Raw genomic sequence first — 23,668 nt, 5'->3', positions numbered from 1 at the left:
ATTTAACAATTTGCAAGATAATCAAATATCTTTTTGCTACATGGGCTGATGCATTAATAGTAACTTGTTTAAAATGCAGTCTTTTAGACTTCAAATTATTATAAAAGAATACCAGGATCACACAGATACACTTTCTGAATTACTCAGACTCATTCCACTTTGAAGGCTGAAAGCAAATGCTATATAACAGACCATCAAAGCAGTTCTCCTTTGCACTTACCTGTAAAAATAAAAAACTAAACCACGCTTTCCTAAACACAGAGCTACTTCTAGAATACATTAGTGTAATCATAAAGGACCACTAGAACTACATAACCACCTTTGTGTTAACTGTCACCATAATACGTACTTCCTAAAAAGACAAAGCAGTTGGGAACTTGATTTTCCATTCTGAACTTAACATACTAGAATCTCAAACTTACTGGCTTTAATAGACTTGAACTCTTTTTCCCCCTAGGAACTATCTACACAGCACGGCGCCACATACAGTGAGTTATTTCAGTGAGATGTAGATTTAGAATCACAGTAAGATCAACACAGTAGTGCCATACAAAGTTTTTCTGCAGGTAAAAATGCTAAGAAAGGCCACAGTGGACAGTGCCAGACACTGTGAACACAGTAGATTACAGGTACCACTGAGGTTCAGAGGAGACCACACGTTTCTATTGGTTTTGTTTCAGCAATGGAAAAAGAAAAACATTTAGAGAAACGTAAGAGTAAAAATATATAATTCCACTGTCAGTAACGTAATTCTCCAGATACCATTTTTTTAGAACAGGCAAATTAGTGTAACCTAAAGTTAGCTGTGAACAAGATCAGAATGTGAAATTTTTTGCGTGTTTTCCCATCAAAGGAATGCGCTAGGATTAGCGCGAGGATCTTTCTGGTTCCTGTATCTGTAGGTCAGCCAGACTCCCAGGATCTGGAATGAAAGGGGAAAAAAAAGAAGAAGAGAAAGTAAGCATTGTATTTGTTCATTTGGTTTATCGATAAAATAAACTAGAACCTCTGAAGCACTTAGCATTATCTGTTCAAAAAGGAAGACATTTTGCTTCTTAAAACACAGTCAAGTAACCCGAAAGAGAGGTCCTAAGAAAAATTATTATAAACACCGTGGTAGACTGACTATGGCCCTGTAAGGATATCCAGATCACAATCACCATAACCTGCCAATGTCACCTTACACAAAACAGGGACTCTACAGATGTGGCTGAGTTAAAGATGCAGGGGTTGGGAGGTTACGTTTGTGGGCTTGGTGATATCATCGCAAGGCTCCTTATATGATAGAGACAGGAAGGATAAAGTCAGAGATACAGCTGTAGAACAGGTGACGTGACGACTTCTAGAAGCAGCTGGAGGCAGAGTCGGGGACAGAAGATGCTACACTGCTGGCTTTAAAGATGGAGAAAGGGACCACAAGCTAAGGGGTGCGGGCCCCTCTAGAAGACAGAAAAGGCAAGGGAACACACTCTCTCCTACAGCCTGCAGGAGAAGCCTCTGTTTTAAGCTTCTGACTCCAGAAGTGTAAAATAGACGTGTGTTGCTTCAAGCTGCTACATTTGTGTTTATTTGATAGAACAGCAATAGGAAACTAACACAAACACTGAACCGTCCAAGTAGCTAAAATATCACAGATTTTGATAATTCAGAAACAAACTGGGCTCAGCAACAATTAGGTAATAAGAAAAATTCTATAGTAAATAAATTTTCTAACAGAGATCATAAAGATGTTTTAATTCCTATCTTTCCAAGGTTGATGGGGCTGGGGGCTTATAATTTTAGAAAATAAGTTGTTATTGTGCCATGTGCTCCCAGTTCCACTAAAGACTTAACCAATGTAACTTATTTTTTATTGAATTTATTAGGTAAAATTAGACAGTTTTAAGATCTACAGTTCTATAATACCTTATCTGTATATTGTGTATGTGTTCACCACCCCAAGTCTCCTTCCATCATCATTTACCCCCCTACTAATTATTTTTTTAATTGAGAAACATGTACCCTGGCTGGTGTGGCTCAGTGGATTGACCACTGGCCTTTGAACCAAAGGATCACCAGTTTGATCCCCAGTCACAAGCTTGGATTGTGGGCCAGGTCCCCAGTAGGGGGCATACAGGAGGCAAGTATACAATGATGTTTCTCTCCCTCCCTTCCCCTTTCTAAAAATAAATAAATAAGTTCTTTAAATATATATATATATTTTTTCAAAAAAAACTAAGAAATATGTTCATTCTGCTTCTGTTACCTCGAAGTTAATTTACTTAAAATAATAAAAAAAAAAACCTTTGAAAAGGTACACAATTCTAATGAAACAAATGAATTTCAAATTATATTTTCACTTTTGGTCTACGCCAACTTTTAATCCAAACTTTGTTTATTTGACTTCATAACTACTCATTAGTTCCTTACACTAGTTCTTGCAAATTATGCGAAGCCCCCAATTTTCCCGACTTACATAAGACAACTGCTGAGTCACTGTGTAACTCCCGACTGGCCACGTTTATAGCTACAACAGGTGAGGGCTTATGTAACTATGGTTTGTGAACTGAATCAAAAAAAAAAAAAAACTAAGCCCGATTTAAGGAAGTGGAGCCTGGTGTGGAGTCTACACGACCGGGGCAAAAACGGATTTACTGCAACACCCAGAGTCCTTCGCGACAGGCTGATCCAGGCGCTTCACAAATTCACCGCCCTCCGAACACCCCACGTGAGCCCCACGTGATAGGCACTCATCACCCTCGTCTTAGCAGTGAGGGGACGAGGCATGGAGAGGTTAAATACCCGGGGAGCAGTCACACAGGCCCCAAGAGGTGGAGCTGGGGTTCAAATCTGAAATCCGGGTTCTTAATTGCATTTGCGGTCTTAGGTGCCAATCTAATGTGTTACTTACTAGTCATTGCCATTCTCTGGCTGACATTTCACGTACATTTCAGCTCTGCTGGTTGTTAAACAATCCTGAGATACTTACACCCCCTACTGTCAAACAGCTGCTTCTCTGACACCCCCAACCTACCCACGCCTCGTTTCCCTGACCCGACGCCCCAGAAATGCTGCCACACAGGGGCCTCGGATCGGACACCTTCCCCGGCCCTGCAAACGCGCCGCTGGACCAGAAACGCGCCGCTGGACCAGAAATGCGCCGCTGGACCAGAAACGCGCTACACCAGTCGGCCAGGCCCGCGCTCAGCCAGCTCCTTCCCTTCTCACCCCAAAGCAGCTGACTCCGGGGCTCCAGCCAATCACATATTTTCTCTTCCTTGTTCTTTATTTCTTATCCCATAACAGCTTATAATTTTCTGCCCCACTTTGTAGTTTTCCGAAAGGAGACTGTCCTCTTTGTGAAGTATGACAGTTTGTACCACCTAGATTTTCTTCTTCAATCATTTTGGAACATACATAATCAAAATGAGAATGGCTTTCGAAGCATAAAAACCAAATGGATAAACCATAGAGGAAAACAAGCAATAAATTTATCTACATGAAAACTAAAATCTTCTATAAATTTTACTTTAAGGTTGTTAAAAAATTCAATAAATGCCAAAAATGAATGGGGCGTGGGGGGGAGGGAGGATGGAAGGAGGAAATAGAGACGACTGTACTTGAACAACAATAAAAAAAAAATACCAAGGAAATTAAAAGAATAAAAAAAGCCAAGTAAAGTGAGGAGTGAGAGGGAGAGGGAGAGGAGGGAATGGAGGAAATGAAAAGGGAGTGGAGAGCAGTCTTGTGTGCCTGGGTTCTCAGACCCTCTCGTGACCTCCGGCTGGGTCCTGACCTCTCCGCTGCAGGCCCTGAGACCGGCCCTGAGACTCTCCCTGGTACTCGCACACTAAATTCCATTTTTGCGAGCTCCTTCCTTTGGGTTTGTTACATGTGATCCAAAGGGCCTCTACCAAGACGAAAGTACATGGGCCATTCACAAAACATGAAATGCAAATGGCCAAAACACATAAGTACACTGTCAAATTCACTAGAACATTTTCAAAAGGACAAAATTGTAATACTATTTTTACCTATCAAACTGAACTAGTTTTTAAAATGAGAACATCTAGAATTAATGGTTGAATCGAAATTTGATAAAATCAAATTATCATGTCTATCATGATTAACTCCATGAAATAAAGTGCTCTCAGTAGAATTTATGAGTTAAAGAAAAAAATGTTCATTTTGATACATACTGTCAACTCTGATCCAGCAACGATGTCCGTGGCTATTGAAAGTTTAGTAGAAGAAATTAGCATTCCTCAAAAATTATCAAATAATATATACATGGTTTGGCTTACAGCATCATATCCTATATATAAATGTATTAATATAGTAAGTATATTAATACAGTATAAATGTCATATAGGCAAGATGTTCTATATGAATTTCTATAGAAAAGAAATGCCATATGGTTACCTGCATGTTGTAGGCTAGGGACTAAGGGGAGTAAGGGATGGGACTGGATGGCTAATTTTCGAATTGGACCTTTCTATACAGAGTGGGGCAACAGTAGGTGTGCAGCGTTTGTATGGAAAGTAATGCAATCATTAATAAGTAACACAAAAATAAACTCTCCCATACACCAGCAAACCTACCGTGCCACACCCTGTATATGTACATTATTATATATTAACACATATGTTAAATAACAATGTCCTACCTCTTCCAAAATCCAATTTAAAACTGCAATTTATGTCATCCCTTAAATCAAAAGGCTGTGGGTTTGATTCCCAGTCAGGGCATACACCTTAGGTTGCAGGTTCAGTCCCTAGTCAGGATGTGTGTGAGAGGCCACTAATCAATGTTTCTCTCTCACATCCATGTTTCTCTCCCAGTCTCTCTCCTCCTTCCCCCCTCTCTAAAAAAAAAAATCAATAAGCATGTCCTTGGGTGAGCATAAAAAAAATAAAAAGAATAGGAGACAGAGGCCAAAGGGATGGTTACCCGAAGGGAGAAGTAGGGGGATGAGTGAAAAAAGTGAAGGGAAATGTGGTCAGTAAAATTGTGAACAGTTAGCCTAGAGACAGATGATTACCAGAATTAGTGGGGTGATCGCATTGTCCGGTATAAATACATGAAATCACTATACAGTATACCTGAAACTACGACAACACTGTATACTAACAACTTAAATAAAAGTATAATTTATTATGAAACTCTAAAAACACAAGAGATCCTAGCAGTAACCGAATCTCATCTCTGTATTTCATTGGCTCATTCAATTTTATATAACTTCACGATCAAGCATTTCGCCCTGCATGACGTTCATGCCAGATCTATGTGGCCTCTGGTTTCAAGCCGGGGCTCCTCCTATGACAACACCGGTTCTCAATGAAAACATTCTTGATACATTTCAAGTTAAGTGACAAGCTGCGGTAAAATGCCATACACAACAGCATCCCTGAGAAAGGAAGGAGACAGAGTTATTTGCACATACCTCTGTAAAACTGAAGAAGAGGCCAATGCCCCCGACAAATCTCAAAACCTCCCCCGCGTAGCTTTCTATTATTGGCGCACATGGTGGGCAACCGGTGTCACTTTCCACACAACGCTGAATCAAGGAAAGAAAAAAGCTTTTATTTCAAAGTACATTTATAAAGAGCGGAGAACAACTGCACCCACATAAAAATTAATGTCTGGAGTATTTTACCCAGTCTGGGGCCTTGGTTATTCAGAGTGTCCAAAATTCTGCAGTGGCTCTCAACATTCCCACTCCCAGTGGCCCTGAATAACCAGCCTTGTGTGTGTGGCTGGGATTTTTGAGTGCTATGGGCAGTCACATGTATGTTTATGTTGTACTGGGTTAGAAACTATCTTAACGGAATGGGAACATTATCATGCTGGCCTTGATGCCACCATGGTGTGAGATGGCCACAGAGTTTGGACCTGACAGTAGCTTCTGGGAGCGCAGAGACACTGAGCAAGAAAACTAGACTTCAGTCCTATGATCACCAGGAGGTGAATTCTACCAATGACTGCTGAGCTTGGTAGAGCACCCTGAGCCTCAGGTGAGTTTGCAGCTGCAGCCACCTCCCTGGTTTCGTCTTGGTAAGACACTGAGCAGAGGACCCAGTTAAGCCACACCTAGATTTCTGACCCGTGGAAAACTAGATAATAAATGGGTGTTCTTGTGAGCCATTACATTTGTGATAATACATTACGCAGCAACCGAAAAATAATAATCCCACAAAAGAAACCTCACTGAGGACATATCCAGCTCAGGGCTCAGAGCAGTGGTAAGAGGAGTTTCCCCCAAAGATAAACATGTGTGCACTTCCTAAGAAAGCCAAACTCCAAGTCCATCCTCATGCAGATTCAGCCTCCATCTGGAGGGTCACAGGTCTGGCCTGGGATGAAAGGATGGCTCTCATTGGTCCTTTACTGGCTCAGCTCCCAAAAAGAAAGAGCAAGAAGTTGTGATGGGGAAGAAATGAGACAGAAAAAATACCAGTTTCAGATGTCCTCCACCCTGGGAATGTTTACTTTAAGAAGCCCAATTTAGCCCTGGCTGCTGTAGCTCAGTGGATTGAGCGCGGGCCTGGGAACCAAGCAACCACGGTTCAATTCCCAGTCAGGGCACATGCCTGGGTTGCAGGCCAGTTCTCTCCCTCTCTCCTTCCTTTCCCCTCTAAAGATAAATAAATAAAATCTTTAAAAAAAAAAAAAAAAAAGAAGCCCAATTTAGCATAAACCACCTACTACCCGGGTATGTTTCAAAACAGATATGTAGATGCCTCCTCTGATCTATCTCTGATGCTCATCTGCTCTGATTTCTCTTTCACAACTTGTTCTAGGAGGAACTAAATGGGAAGGAATTAAGGGGCTCAGAACCGAGAGCATCTGTGTTTGTCAGGACCTGGGAATATTCAGGACTCTCAGAAGTAGATGTCTGAATACCAGTGGTGCTGCAGTGTACACGGAATAAGCAAAGCATTTTGCCTCGTGCTCAACACAATTGAGCATGAGGAAGTCCATTTCTTCTACGTTCATCATTATTCACTTGTATATAATACATCTCCAAAAAAAATATTTTATACTTTGTACTTACAGCCAGACAGGTATCATTTTGGCTAGCAATTCGGAACCCACAGCAGTTTAAATTTCTCTGGATGTCATCACGAGCACTTGCTGTATTGTTCCAACCAACTTCCAGAAGCTGGCCCTAGGAAATCCATTTCACATAAACATCACGTGCGCCATCCCTGGACAAAGTGTATAAACTGGCAGCCTGCGATTCTTAATGCTGCATGTATCTAAAGTAAATACTCTTTGTAAGATCAGTAAAACTTTTCAAAGGGTTATCTCTCCGTGTGCAACAAAAATTAAAGCACTGTCTCTATCCCAAGAATAAAAAGTCTTAAATTTTGCATGCAATTTAAAAGCACCACCTACCTGGCTGAAAGGCATAATTGTCAGAGTGTAACAAGAAAAATTTTCCATTGCCCCAAGACTGTGACCCGTATGCTTCTACAAATAGGTTTTAAAAGATTAACTGCTAGAATGGAACCAAAAACATTCTAGAGTAACTATTTCATAGCATTATAGTGAGGAAAGACTGCTGAACATCTGTTAGCATTATCACTTTTTACCCAGTGTAGGCAAAATCCTATTTAAAAGATGCAAAAATACAGCAACAGATTTAGGGCTCCCATCAGTCCCACTAATACAATCAGGAACAAAAGATTTTAGCTACCTAGAGTAAATGACATTCCGCCTAATGCAATTGTTTTATATTCCAATTGTTCTCTCCCCTTTTTTCTACAGACACTATGTGGCATAAGGAAGTAGAATGAAAAAGTCTTTGCTTACCTGTTGCTCCTGGTTCAGGGCTAAACAAGCGCATGACACAGAAAACTGAACAATAAATACAAGTAAGAGAATGATCATGTACTGAGAATGACAGTTAAGGGTATTTCTCAACACTCTTAAAATAGCATAAAACATGGGTACAGTCAACTTTAGAATGCACTACCAGGAATTCACCCGGAAAATACAAAAAATGGCACTTAAGAGAAAATTCAACAAGAATACACATAATTATCATTTCGATAATTCACGGTAGCTGTAAATTCAGATAGAAAAATATTGACAACAATGATAAGTATTTAACTAAAAGCAGGGATGTTAGAATTTCATTGAGTAAAATAAAATTCTTACATATATAAAATAGGACATAAGAATAGGTAAACACACATATCACTGTGAAACTCTCACCCATATATTAACATGTTGGAAAGGGCAAAGAGGTTACTGAATCAGCTTAATATAACTGCACTTGCAAAATATAAACAGAACTACACTGAACCTGCAAAGACATTCTTCACGATGTGCAGAGTGGGAATGTGTGGTAAACGCATAATAACTTCACCTTAAGAATGTTCCTCATGTGGGCTGAACACATGCACACAGGGCTTGCTAGGAGTTTCTGATAATTTCCTCATGATAATTTTTAATTAGTTGTAGTTATTAAAGAGTAATCAATAAAAAGAACAAACTCAATGGGGGAAAAACCCCTTTTTGAAAAGGATACAAAGAAAAGCGACACCTGATGGTGCTTCATAGCCCCGATCAGCCCCACCAAGGCGATCAGGAACAAGAAGATGCCCACAGCAATGACCACGCTGACCACCCGCAGGCTGGAAATCAGCCCGAAGCCGATGCCCCATGCCGCGATGCCAATCAGCAACAGACTAACCAACTGCAAAAGCAAGCAAAAAGGGAGGGAAGAGAGAGGGGAAAGTGTCACTTTGATAAAATAACAAGAACATTTTTCAGGCACCTACTTAGTATTGTACAAATGACCGCTAATACTCAACCCTAGAATACGCAGATCTCAGGAGACAGCATTGTTCTAACAAATTATATCAATCCTCAGGCATGCTTTAAAAAAAAACCAACAATAACCTATACAATTATTAGGGAGCCTCAGAGGTCCTCTGGTTTATGCTAAGTCTAACTGAGTTCTACTTAAGTTTTTGAAATAACAGCATACATAAAACTTTGAGACTCCAATCTGACATCTCGGTCTACCATACTGATTTCTTCACGTGGAAATCACTTCCTTCCAAGTCCAGTTAGATGGTAACTTATTCTGTGATGCCTTCGTAGTCCCCAACAAACTGAACTAATTGTACCCTTCTCTGGGCAACTTGAGAGAGAGGACCCCCTCCCCCCATCTTTTCATTTATCTCCCCAGAACCTGGTCATTGGGAACAATAAAAAACTTCCCATGCAGTTGCTGCTGAAGTAAACTGTGTCAGGTGCCATTGTGTATGCCACCAGAATTCCCATACACTTGGCCCTTGAGCCTGGAGTAACACAGGTTTGAGCTGTGTGGGCCCACTTACATGCAGACTTTTCTCAGTACATACCTACAGTACTGTGAATGTATTTTCACTGGTATTTTCTTCATAGCATTTTCTTTCCTCTAGCTTACTTGAATACAGCATATAATACATATAACATACAAAATATGTGTTAATCGACTGTTTATGTTCTCAAGTAAGGCTTCTGGTCAACAGTAGGCTGTCACTAGTTGAGTTTTGGGGAGTTAAGCCCTGGCTGGTGTGGCTCAGTGGACTGAGTGCAGGCCTGTGAACCAAAAGGTCAGAGGTTCAATTTCCAGTCAGGGCATATGCCTGGGTTACCGGCCAGGTCCCCAGTAGGGGGCACGTGAGAGGCAACTACACGTTGATGTTTCTCTCCCTCTCTTTCTCCTTCCCTTCCCCTCTTTCTAATAATACATAAATAAAATCTTTTTTTAAAAGTTTTGGGGAGTTAAAAGTTACACATGTATTTTCATCTGAGCAGAGGGGCAGTACCCCAACCCCTGCACTGTGCAAGGACCTGCTGTACAGACAGAGACTGTTAGATTAGGATGAGGAGTGTATGAGATTTAGGTACTCAGAGTAAAAAAGGCATTCTGAATAAGAAATCATTTCATATTCTAATAACTTTATATATTTATAAAACTAAAGCAAGTGAAGAGATAGAATTGGTCATTACCTATAAAACTCAAAGTTACAATTTTTCTTTAAAATATCACTTAAAAATAGCATGCCATATAGAGATTATAATTAGCTGATAGAAAATATAGCTTAAACAGGTATGTGGGAGGGGTGGGGGTGGGGAGATAGGAAGGAGATAGTATCTTCAATTCAGTGAAGTCAACCATTTCCTGGAGCAAGCTGACAATATAATACCCACTTGGGAGAAATCAAAATGTATAAAATATATTTTTAGCACCATTTCAAGGCTGAATAACAGCTTCATTTCAAAATACAAAAAGCAAATCGCAATTCATTCCAGTGAATCTTTTATACTCAAATGTGTAATTTTTATACATGTAACCACAGGTTACTAAACACAAATTTCAAAAATGTCTTGGGATAAAAAACTTCATACCCATGTAAAGATACAAGTCCAACTACTAAGTAGTGACAAATCCTGCATCTATTTGTGTTTTTATTCGTTTATTATAAAGAAGCAAAACCCGAGAATGGGAGAAACTAGCCGTGGCATGACAGAACAAGGTCACAGAGTTATATGCACTTGGCGTTCTCCAGTGCCGGGTGCACACCCAGACCGCTTTTATTCTCAGAGGCACAGGGGAGGGAAAACTTCTCACCAATTGTGCACCCAGAACCCCGCCCAGTCCCTCCCGTTCTCTCACTGGCTGCTTATCAGCAGGGCCGCTGGCCTCTCCTTGGTATCATCTCACAGTCTTCTCACAACTTCGCACGACCTTGGACTAAGAAAAAGTCCTCTCTGCCCCATCACAAGCGAGCTTATTTCCGACCCTGTGGTATCCAAATATAATGTGTTTGCTTTCATGAGGTGCAGAAGGCAGAAGCCCGAAGGAGGTGCGAAGCAAGAAGGGTGAGATGCTGCAGGGAAGGGCCTCTCGTCTCGGCGGGAGGGAGGCTGGGCCGCGCCCCTCACTGCACTGCGGGCCGAGTACTAAGCAGGGCCACACTTCCACCACATCACAGTGACCTGCAGTGTCAGCCAGGGCCTCCAGGGAAACAGAAGCAATAGGGTATTTAGACGGAGAGAGATTTGGTTCAAGGACTTGGCTCATGCAATTGTGGGGACTAGCAAGTCTGAAATTTGTAGGGCGGGGTGGCAGGCTGGAGGTGAAGTTAGTATTTCTGATAGAGTCGCTGGACAGAATTCCTTCCTCCTTAGGGAACTTCCATCTTTGTTCTTAATGTTTCCATATTTCATACTGTGGATGAGGACCACAGTATAGAGGCTAACTGCTTTACTTAAAGTCAATTCAGTGTAAATGTTAATGACATCTTAAAAAAGACCCTCACAGCAACATTCAGACTAGCGTTTGAACAAATACCTGACTATCACATCCTAGACGGGTTGACAATGAAATTAACCAACACACATGCCAGCTTCACCCCCTGGATATGACCTCTGTTTATTAATTCAATTAAATTCAGGGGCAGGACTATATTGCTTTATTTGAGTCTTAGAGCCAAAAAGTTCTGAAGCGTGATGATATGATGCATAAAATTCTTCTAACTCTATAGCTTTAAAGAATCCTTTTGGGACTCATAACAAATCCTTACTAGATAATGAAATTCTTAGCATGAGTTAAATATCCATCAACAAACGGTTGGTATCCACTATGCACTAAGCCAAAGAGTAAATATCTGTTGACTAGAACAAAGGTCGGAAGCTTTCTCCACAAAGGGCCAGAGAGTTCCTATCTGGCCTTGCGGATCCCATGGCCTCTGCCACAACTACTCAATGGTGACAGGAAAACAGCAACAGAAAAAGTGCACTACAATGAGCAGGGCAGAGTTCCAGTAACCCCTCATTTAAAGACATGAAATTTAAATGTGTATAAATTTCATGTGTAATAAAAATATTCTTCCTTTGAATTTTTCCCCCGAATCATTTCAAAATGTAAAACCATTCTCAGTGGGCAGGCTTTTCAGTCATACTCAGTGGAGTGGATACAGCCCGTGGACTGTAGTCCGCTGACTCGTGTTCTACATGTTGGTGTAGAGAGAATGAGAACTTCAAAGTCCCTACAGACAACTGCTATGTCAGGGACTTTCTAAAGGTGGATCAGAGCAGAGGACAATCTTTCAAAATATGCAGGTAACTAAAATAGGCCAATGACTGCAAAAATGCAAGAAAGGAGCAAGTAGTAGGCTAAAAAAAAAGGACAAGTCATCACAAGTACCCTAACCCAGAGAGGCAAAAGGAGAGTAGAGAGACGCACAGAGAAGAGACGACAATGTAAAGCTGGCAGAAGCTGGTGTGGCCACAAGGCAAGGAATGCAAGCAGCCACCAGAAGGTAGAAGAGGCAGGAACAGATTCTCCCCCAGGGCCTTCTGAGGGGGCTGCAACCCCATTGCCACCTTGATTTTGAACTTCTGGTCTCCTAAACTGTGAGAATAAATGTCTGTTGTTTCTAAGCCACCACGTTTGTGGTAGGGTTGTCACCCCAGCCCTAGGAAACCAATACAGAACAATTCGCACATCTGGAGTCGGACAGGTCGGGAACCTCTGGCTGTCATGGAAAGCTGCCTGGTATTAACGTTTTACCACCAATGGCATCCCTACATGTACCTGGAGTGAAGCACTCGGGGATCCTGTCAGCACCCTCCTAGCAAAACGAATCCTTCATTTACGTGAGCAGAATTTCAGCAACACAAGAACACTATTCTCTGCTCCCACGCCTACCAACTTACAGGCTCACTCATGATGAGAATCTTTTCCCCTTTGAAAAACAATGTCTACTACTAAAAGGTGGGGGTTGGGGGCACTTCATCCCTTCTATGAGAAGTTTCAGGTCTCAGGCTGGGCTATTATTGAAAACACTACTAGAACATTCATAAATGTTTCTGTTACGAATTTTTTCCTAGGTAGGAAAAGAAAGAAGCTATACCCTTCTATACCTCTTGGTCAAGAGTATGTATTCCTCATCAAGTTCACTCTGCTGTGTCTCTAATACAATTTTCAGTCTATACTCATCACTGATACCAGGCACCCCTCCTCCAAAAACAGTGAAGACGTTACCAGTTTCCTGTTGTTGCTTTAACAAGTTACCACAAGCTTAGTGGCTTAAGACAACCCAAATTCCCTCGCAAATCTGGAGGCTAGAGTCCAACATGGAACATGGGTCTCACTAAGCGGAAATCATGGTATCTGTAAGCCTTAATTCCTTCTGGAAGCTCCAGGGGAGAATCCATTTCTTTGTTTTTCTGTAGCTTCCAGCAGCTACTTGCAGGCCTTGGCCTGCGACCCAGTATTCCATCTTCAAAGCCAGCAGACCCAGTATTCCATCTCCAAAGCCAGCAGCGTAGCATCTTCAAATCTCTCAGACTACAACTTGCTTCTCTAAGCAAACCTTTCTCTGCATAAACCCTCCTGAATGCCCTTTACAAGGTCCTTTGTGATTATCCAGGTCTCCCTCAGATAATCCAGAATAATCGATCTAGGACAAGATGCTTAATTCAATCATATCTGCAAAGTCTCTCTTGCTATGTGAAGTAACAAATTCATAGGTTCTAAGGATTGGGATATACAGCATTGTGGGCAAAGGGATATTATTCAGCCAGCCATAGAAGGTTCTGTGCACATGGGCAACTGAGTTACATAGAATCCTTCCTGCCACAAATACATTAAAACATTGAATACTACTGTAACATTTACATACACAGCTGAGCAAAGAAAAACTACAGGTAATTCCCACGGGCCAGAAAGGAGAGAGAACTGAAAGTCAGAGCTAGAAGCATGTAACTGGTGCTGCGGCGGTGGCCCAAGAGGGGGTGGGAAAGCATTTCTGGACCAGAACAGACCCTTCCAGGGGAACAACTTGCGTTTTAAACTCGGCAGAATTGAGAAGTGGAACTAAAACCTCTCTGTGGCCAGGACCTCCAGAAAGCGGGGGTTTTGGTGTCGGGGGTTATGGGAAAACTGCACCACTGCACCCAAGAAGCCAGCAGAGATTTCTGAGTCTCTTCGGAAAGCCTACAGTGAGAAAGGTCAAGGCCACCATGCCTGCCCGTGTCTGGAGTGCAAATGTATACCAGCCAGGCACGCAGCAGTCTGCAAACCGAGCAATTTACATAGAAGCTGGTCGCAGGCCCTGAGGAAGCTAGATGAGAAAAACTCAGAGAAACATTCAAAATGACTCAGGAAAGGCGTTTCTGAATCCTAGGCCTGATGCCATTCCCAAAGGAAAAGAGAAAACTTGTTGTAAATCAAAAATCGCAAAACACATAAGAAAAAATATCTATCATGACAGAGATGCAAAACAAGAATTGGCATTCCCAAGAACTTGAGGTAATAAAACCAAATAAATGAGACTAAAATCCAACTTACTAGGAAGGTAAAAGGAATAAAAACAACATGGGGAAAAAAAACTATATTTAAAAATGCAGACCTGAAAAAGAGCCAAACAGAGTAAATTCAATGAAAATGGAAAGAAGAGAAACATGCAATATATAAAGGATAAAGCTTCACTGAAAAAGAAAAAATTGACAGGCCTTCAGCAAAATTAATTTTTAAGGGGGAAAAAAAAACAGTAAAACCCCCCAAATTTCCTTAACTGATAAATGATGGCTATCAAAACCCCAAAACAAACACTATCCTTAATAATGAAACCTGAGAAACATTTCTTTCAAAGTTCAGGAGTGGAACAAGGGAGATAGCTTATCAGCATTTGTCTGCATTGCAGTGGAGGCCTTAGACAAATGAGTAAAAGCGAACATAAAACAAAGCTGAGGGGAGAACCAAATTGTTGTCATGCAAATTAACAGGGGGAATCTATGTAGCAAATCCAAGAAAATGCAAATATTATTAACACTGGTAAGAACCAGAAAAATTTGCTAGAAAAGGGTCAATATGCAAAATCAACAGCAAAGTGCTGCATCAAAAAAATGTTAGTGCATTTTTAAGGATGCAATTTGCAATAGGAAATTGCAAATGTACCCCAAATATATGTACCCCAAATATAAGGTACATATAACTAACAGAAGTATCACAAGAGCTTCAGGAAGAAAACTGTGCAATGAATTTAAGAACATGAAAAAGACCTAAATTAAGTGAAAAGATATACCATGTTCCTGGGTGGGAACTCTCGTAACAATAAAGCACCAATTCATTTCCAATTTAGCCTGCAACGTCAATTCCTAGTCGAAGTCTCAACAGGATTTTGGGTGAAACTTCTTCATACAATGATCCATTAAATTGCATAGAAGAATAGATGTCACCAAAGAGCTACACACATTTTTAAGTCTAAGAAGAAGGACGTGTTCCTCACTGCACTTTTTCTCAGCGCAGAGGCACCGCCCCCAGCAAACGGCCCCCAATTCTCTTTGCTGTTGTTTTCACCATATTCTGCCAAACCGAACTTGATTCTACATCTTTTGGACACGTTTAATTTTTAAAACTAGTGAATACATGAATAAAACTAAAACAACTAAAGAAGTTAAAAATCATCTGAATCAGTATCAGCACTTATTTTAATGTTTCGGTAATTAAAACCAAGAAACTGACGCAGATCTGAAGAAGCCGACAGGGTAGGCTTGGACAGAGGTAGGCTTCTAAACCAGTGGGGAAACAGCGAGCTTTAATTAATACTCCTACAACAACTACCAGCATTTTCAAAGAGATTAGTAGCAGCTGCTACCTCACACCATAAATTTAAAGCCCAAATTTAAAAAGCAAAATTTCAACTTTTAGGAAAAAACATACAGAAAAATGTCCTGACTTGGTGCTTCAAGAAGAATTTTTTCTTTTTTACAATGGCAATAAAAACAAACAAGCAAATTCTAAGCTATTGTCCATAGAAAGAAGAGCAATTCCTTTCTTTTCTTTTATTGAATTTGGGTGATACTGATTAATAAAAATATAAAGGTTTCAGGGTACAATTCTATAATACATCACCCATATATTATATTGTGTGTTCACCACACCAAGTCAAAGAGAAAGAGAGAGAGAAACATCAATCAGTTGCCTCCCAGTCGATGCCCTGAGTGGGGATCAAACCCACAACCTAGGCATGCGCCCTGACCAGGAATTGGACCTGCAACATTTTTGTGTACAAGATGATGCTCCACAACAACTGAGCCACTTGACCAGGGCAGACATTTTTCTTGTTTCTTGAGTTAGGCATGCAATGCTATGAATTTCCTTCCGGGGACTGCTTTCACTGTGTCCCATAGACTTGGGGTTGTTGTGTTCTCATTTTCACCTGTTTCAAGGTATCTTTTGATTTCTTCCTTGATCTTCTTAACACATTCATTGTTTATTAACGTGTTATTTAGCCTCCATGTCTTCATGTGTCTTCAGTTTTTTTCTTGTGATTGTTTTTTACTGGGTCGGCCAAAAAGTCCATGTAGTTTTTTCCATTTAAAAAACAAAAAACCGAAAAAAACCAAGCCCTGGCTGGCACAGCTCAGTGGATTGAGCCAAAGGATCGTAGTCGATTCCCAGTCAGGGCACATGCCTGGGTTGCAGGCCAGTTCCCAGCAGGGGACGCATGAGAGGCAACCATACACTGATATTTCTCTCCCTCTCTCCTTCCCTTCCCTCTAAAGATAAATAAATAAAATCTTAAAAAAAAAACATATTTTTATTTTCACCAATAACTTTATTGATTTGGATATTTTGAGTCTATCAGTATCTTCTGTGTGGTATAACATTGATTGTTCTCAATTAATGTCCTGATTTCATCACTATCAACTGCAACTGGTCTACCCTACCATGGAGCATCATCCAGCAAGAAATCTCCAGCACGAAATTTCACAAACCATGTCTGACACATTTAATCAGTCGTTCAGTTACCGTATGTCTTTTGATTGGAACATTTAAGCCATTTAAAGTGATACTGATAGGTATGTATTTGTCATTTTAGTCTTTTAACTATATTCCTCTTTTTTTTCATCCTTCTTCTTAAAGGAGGCCCTTTTAACTGGTTTGATGGTAACAAACTCCTCTAGCTTTTTCTTCTCTGGGAAGCTCTTTATTTCTCCTTCAATTTTAAATGCCAGCTTTGCTGTGTGAAGTAGCCTTGGTTGTAGGTCCTTGCTTTTCACCACTTTGAATATTTCATGCCTGAAATGTTTCTGTTGAAAAATCGGCTGACAGTCTTATGGGAGCACCTTTGTAGGTAACTGTCTTTCTCTTGCAGCTTTTAAGATTCTCTCTTTGTCTTCAAGATCTGCCATTGCAGTTATGATCAGTCTTGGTATGGGCCTCTTTAAGCTCGTCTTGTTTGAGACTCTGTTTCCTGGACCCGTGTGTCTTTTTCCTTTACCATATTAGGGAAGTTTTCAGTCTTTATTTTCTTCAAATAGGTTGTTCATCCCAAGCTTGCCTCTCCTTTCCTTTTGCTGCCCCTATGATGTGGATGTCGATTCACTTCATGTTGTCCCGAAGGACCCTTAAACTAAGCTCATTTTTTAAAATTCTTTTTTCTTTTTGCTGCTCCGATTGGGTATGTTCTAGTACCTTGTCTTGCAAATTGCTGATTCAATCCTCTGCTTCATCCAACACACTGTTTATTCCTTCGAGTGTATTATTCTTCATTTCTGACATTGTATACTTCATTTCTAACATTGTATACTTCATTTCTGACTGGTTCTTTTGTTTGTGGTTCCTGTGTCCTTTTTCATGTTTTTGTAGTTCTAAGTTCCTTGCCATTCTCATTAAGTTTCTTAAGCATTCCTTATAAACATTGTTTTGAACTCCATATCTGATACATTGCTTGCCTCCATTTCATTTAGCTCTTTTTTCTGGTGATTTCTCCTGTTCTTTCATTTGGGGCATGTTTCCTTATCTCCCCCACTTTGCTGCCTCTTTGTGTCTGCTTCTATGTAAATATGTTATGATTCCCAGGCTTCATGGGGTGGCCTTATGTAGTAGGTGTCCTGTGGGACCCCGTGGCACATTCTCCTTGATTACCTGTACTAGTTGCTCCAGGAATGACCCCAGTGTAGGTTATGTGGGCCCTCCTGTTGTAAATGAGTCTCAATTGAGACGGACTCATCTGTGTGGGGGGCAGACCCTCAGGCTGGCTGACTGCAAGAATCAACTCCGACCAGTGTGTGAGCTGCTGTGCGAGTGCTGACCATACAGGGTGGAATTTGACTCCGCAGGGTCTGGTGCCAGCATGAAACCTCCCTTTAGATATGCTGCTTGTGAAGCTGACTGGATCCTGCTCTGATGTCGTCTGAAGCTGGCCGCCGGATGGGTTGGTTCTAAGGCCTCTTGGGAGGGGCTCTGCTACTGCCCATGGCTGGTCCTGGGCAACTGGTTTGGAGCTACAAAGTGATCCACGGTTTGTGGCTGCCTCTGCTGGGCCCAGGTGTGCAGGAAGGACCGTGCTGTGCACCCAGGCTGGCTTTTACCAGCGCTGGGCCTGGGGGCAGGACAGCAAAATCCCAAGGAACACTGAGATCAGCCTCTGCCTGCCTCCATCCAACAGCTGCCTGTTGGAGTCAGGCACTACAAGAACCTCTGGCAATACTTGAGTTGCATGAGATAGGTTCTCAGTGAGTCACTGGGTAGGGGCGAGGGGTATTCACCAGACCAATATAGGCTCAAACCCAGTGCCAGTGCTGGGTCCGAGATCACTCAGCAAATGTCCGAGGGTGTAACGAGTCTAGCTGCCACTGGCTGGGTGCTCACACGCTTTTGTGGTGGGGTGAGGTCTCAGGGAGTTGTCAGGGTGAGGCCAGCAGAGTTTATCGGGCCCAAACAGACCAAGATTTGGCCTGTGAAGGGAAGGCTCTACACTGGTCGGGTGTGCGAGACAAAAATTCCTCCCATCCTAGAGCCACATGACTCAGTCTGTCCCAGAATCTCTTTAACAAGAAACAAAACAAAACAAAAGCATGAACAATACTAGCTTTGCATATGCTACGTGGAAGGAAGTATTCTAAGTGCCTTACACTTATGAACTAATCTTTACTGCAAGAAGTAGGGAGTACGATAGCGTCCGTTTTCCAGATGGGAAAGTTATATGCCAAGATGTGAAATAACTTGCCCAAGGTCACATGGCAGGGAAGGGACAGAATCGGGATGCAGACCCAGGCTGCCTGGCTGCAGATTCTTCGTTCTTACCTACACACCACGCCTCACATTAAAAAGTTCAAGTCTCTAACAATAACATCTAACAATAACATCAGACAAACATAGGCTAGGCCTAGGACTATATTTCCAGCACAAACATATATGAAAGAATGCCCATAAATCGATACACTAAAAAGTGGTCAGAGTTCATTTAAGAGGCAATTCACAGAAAAAGAATCCAAAATACCGCTCAACGCATGACAGATGTTAAGACAAATTTTAGAATAATGAGATATCATGTCACGTGAATTATGTGACTGGCAAAAATTAAGCCTGAGGACTCCATGGATGTGGAGACTCTAAACCTCACATTCTACTAGAAGGGTAAACTGTTGAAGCCACTTTACAGAACAATTTGGCAGCACCTATCAAAATTAAAGACATGTATCCCTTACTAAACAGGCAATTCTGCTTCTAGGTTAATGCCCAAAAGGAGCACCGTGTCCCCAACGAGACACATCTCAGGACTTCAGCAGCCTTGCTTGAAATAGCAAAAGCTGAAAACCTTAAACACCCTGACTAGGGAATTCATAAACTCTGGTGTGATCACACAGTAGAATACAAATGATTTTGACCCATTTCTACTAAGTTGATAATTTCAAAAATCAAAGAAATGAAACAAATTGTATAATATTGATTACATATAATTTTCAAACACACAAAAATAATACAATATTTTCTTTGTGGTTGATTACTAGGTCAAATTGTCATAAATATGTAAATATGCATAGAAACCAACAATGTTGATTTCGTTATAGTGACTACTTTTGAGAGAGGAAAAATGGTAAATGGGAAGGACCGTGCACCTTTAAATGTAACACTTAACTTCTTAAAAAAGAGATGTGGCCCAACCCTGGCATCTGTGAAAGCAGGCAGTTCTGTTCACAAGAGTCTACCACATTATTCTCTGTGCACACGCAACATTTCCTGATTGAAACCAGCCATGAAAACGTAGTGATAGCCCCCCTCTCTTGGTAGGGCACCAATTCTGAATTCTTCTGCTTTGCATCCCTCTGTCAGTAGGTCCAGCGTTTCTCCTCCACTTTGTTTTTACTACTCCCCAAACGCTGCTACACTTCCTTGGTCTCTCAAATATTTCACACTAATTCCTACCGGTGCATCTTCAAGTACTGTCCACAGTCTCTCCGATAAGTTGCTCCGTTTAGAAAAAAGAAAGGCTTTCAAACGAAAGTGGCACGTACCTGCAGTCAGCAGGCGACGATTTGTTGAACCTCCACTTGTTTATGACAGTAAGCAAAGCTCAAGGTCTATCACACTTGGGTGCTTTTACATGTGGAACAAGATGCCACCCTTCCACCCCCTTCTCATACCCAATTCCCAAGCACGCACACACATGCAAATGCATTCTCCTTTGTATGGTGAGAGGGAAGAGAGATCTAAATGTCCAACCAAAACAAATTTTGAATGTATGAGCACAACACTGAAACTGTCTAAACATAAACTTATTTGAATTAATAATTTTCTGATAAGCCCCCCCAAAATATGTTAGGCAAATTCCCCCAAATAGTCATAATTCATTTTTTAAATTAAAAGTAAAACCTGAAGATTTATGATATGCCTGTAAGTAGATTTAATTATCAGTGTCTCTTTAACTTTTACCATAAAGGAAAACTTTTAAAGATAATAATGATACTATTTCTGAGTAGTGGTAATTATATGTTATGGTTGGTATGTAATCTTGAAGAGAATGGGGTTATAATGAAGTCTCCCAAGCTAGTGATCTACACATCATTAATTCCAATAAAATTAATTCCGACTGTATAATTTAAAAGCTTCTGTTTGTCACTAGAACTTGGTAGACAAAGAAACTGCAAGAATCTTTTGTTTAACAGTAACAACAGCTTCCTTATGAGACAATTGTAATGGAAAATACATTTGGACCTATGACAAATAGTTTCCTTCCGTTCAGACTGAATGCCGATAAAAACAGATTATGGATCTGTTAACTAGTTGATAGCAATGTTTTTGTGAGCAGGAAGAGCCGACCTTTCCTGTTTTCTCTGTAAAACAAAGAAAAGTAAACCACAAAAACAGCTTTTAAAAGAGAGGTTACAAGGACTATAATCACGTCAGAGCAAGGTTATGGATTCTGATGAAGGTAAAGAAACAGAGTTCTCAGTCAAGGCTCACGAGAGGGCAGGCCAGCAAGGCACAAAGCTTGGGCCAGTGATCTCAATCGATTCCCTCCACTTCACAGGTGACAAACCAGAACAGACATGGCCGGTGACACAGAAGCACAACTGGCTTTTTGGTCTTTTGGCTTGGTGCATTTTTTTTCTCCCTGTAGGATCATTATCATAGCACCTAACAATATGGTTAAATATTTTTAAACACTGAGATACAACACCAAAGACAATATTATACCGCATAAGAAACCATAGTTTTATCTCCACAGCCCGATCGAGATGCACTTGAGTCACGGCATCTCTTTAACTCACTCCCTGTAAGACCTGGTTGCAGTCAGGGATAAAAGAACAGTCAAGTCCTCTAAGTCACACAAGTTTTCCACTAGTTAACTACCATACTCCTTTTGTGCTTTTTATTTTTCTTCTACCTGACCTAAAATTTCTTCGCATGTGCCCACATTTACACACAAGCACGCCATGCAGTGCCTGCAGTAGGCGGCAGGAAACTGTACTCAGGACGAAGAGCCTTTATCGTGGAGCTCACAGTAGCAAATAAAATGGTTTCATAAACATGCATTTATGCACCTTTTGGCTTGATATATACAATGCCATTACAGAACAAAGAAAAAAATATGTTGCCCATGTATTTTTTAATCCAGCTTCAGTGGGTGTTGAAGTATTAAACCATTACACTAACCCTTTCAAATAATACAGAAGTTGCCAGAATAGTTCAGATTTAGGAACAGAAGAACCAGACAAAGTGCTGCCCTGAAAAGTGACCTCTGTGGTGGATAGCTGTTGCGTTTACAAGTCAGCACACATATCTCTTGTAAATCTCTGAATCACAGTGTCTCACTGGCCACCCCCAACCACCACCAGCAGCAAGTCACAGGATTTGGGCCTCACCAGTCGAGGTGCTCTCATCCCCCTATCCACCGCGACTGATCCATGGGATGGGCCCATAAACCAATAGGGTCCATTAGTGTGTCCCATAGGATATTGGGAAGGTTTTTAAAATGAGCTCCTCTGGCACAGCAAGCTGTAAGGACAATTAAAATTGATTCTGCCACCTGGCACAGGTAAAGATCTAGTCTCAAAAATAATCTGAGCAGAGACAAGGTCAGCTGAGAGTGTGGACCTTTCCTGAGCCCCTTGATCCAGCCATACTTGATGATCCAACTATTGGATGTCCAATTACATTTCTTTTAAAAGCTCATGCTACCTCACCCACATGCTCTTTTAAGCTCATCTATAACCCATGAAGAAGTCTGGTTAACAGAAGTTTCATTTTGCAAGCACTTATAAATTTTTTAATACCTGCCAATTTGTTTTGACCCTGTCTACCTTCACTATCGTGACAACCTTCCTACCTGGACTAACTCTAGATCCTTCACCTCATCGATGGGCTTTTTAAAAATAGAAGCACCCCCTTTTTGCTGAAAAAACCTTCCTAAAACTTCTTACTCTAAAGGCAAAACAACAAGGGAACCAAGAGCCACAGAAATGTCCTAGGCCATCTTCTTTCTGCAAACGTCCTCCCTACTCGTACCTAATTTAACTCCAGCCTAAATATTACTGCCAAGCAGGTTAGTGGTTGACTGCAGACTGGGAGCAGAGAGAGGGCTTCCCAAGGAGGATAAGACAACTTCAGGGGGTGATGGGTATCTTCGAGGTCTTGAATGTGGGGATGGGTTCACAGGTGTATATGCATGTCAAAACCCATCCAATTTATACCTCCATGGGCAGCTTACTGTATGTCAATACCTCACTGTCTTCCCCACCCCCAAAGAAGTCTCAATTTTATGATGGAAACCCTATTATAGCATCATCTTTCTTTTGATGTGGAACAAATCACAATGCCTACAGTTGCAGAAGTCATCTGGTGATAAGGAAGAAAGTCACGTGCCAAGGATGATGGGGGAGGCAGAGGGATGAAGACTAGGACTAGATAACATGCTCAAACTGTGCACTTGCTCTGGACTACCTACTTCCGGACGTGTTACTACATGAAAATAACAATGTATTCCGAGCAGCAGTAACTGGGTTTCTATTACCTGCAGCTGGACCCTGTTCCTAACATCACAGTCTCTGATGGCCTTTTTTAAAGCCAATGACATCAGATCCCATCCACGCAGGCTGCTTTCTGTGTCTAATCTTAGCATAAAGTCCAAACCCCAGGCTGACAAATCCAAGGGTGCAAAGGGCCCAGACTACCTTTGCGGTAATTCCGGAGTCACTCTTCCCCACCTCCAGCCATTCTTCGGATTCTTCTACACTTTAAGTGCCACTCAATCAAGGCACGGGTTGATCTGATATCCCTGGCACCTGGTTAAGTGCCTGGTGCAGAAAAGGTACTCAAAACATACTGCTGCATGAAAGAACTCATAATCTCACTTACCATGTTTTGAGGACCAGCAAACACTTATTC

General features: G+C 41.3%; 1 protein-coding gene across 1 annotated transcript in view; it reads right to left on the bottom strand.

The window, feature by feature from the left end:
• Positions 1-711: 711 nt before the first annotated feature.
• Positions 712-23,668, bottom strand: part of TSPAN13 (tetraspanin 13) — a 31,836-nt gene continuing 8,879 nt past the window's right edge. The window contains exons 2-6 of the mRNA XM_037163884.2: positions 8,516-8,683; positions 7,795-7,875; positions 7,034-7,147; positions 5,423-5,536; positions 712-922 (exon numbers count right to left, since the gene is read on the bottom strand). Of these exons, the coding sequence (XP_037019779.2) occupies positions 848-922; positions 5,423-5,536; positions 7,034-7,147; positions 7,795-7,875; positions 8,516-8,683 (552 nt within the window). The 3' untranslated portion in view covers positions 712-847. The remainder of the gene's footprint in view (positions 923-5,422; positions 5,537-7,033; positions 7,148-7,794; positions 7,876-8,515; positions 8,684-23,668) is intronic.

This window comes from Artibeus jamaicensis, unplaced genomic scaffold, assembly GCF_021234435.1.
Source record: "Artibeus jamaicensis isolate MK-2021 breed Jamaican fruit bat unplaced genomic scaffold, CSHL_Jam_final contig_923, whole genome shotgun sequence".
NCBI classification, from domain to species: domain Eukaryota; kingdom Metazoa; phylum Chordata; class Mammalia; order Chiroptera; family Phyllostomidae; genus Artibeus; species Artibeus jamaicensis.
The sequence above is the reverse complement of the archived record's forward strand: the minus strand, read 5'-3'. Positions and strand labels throughout refer to the sequence as shown.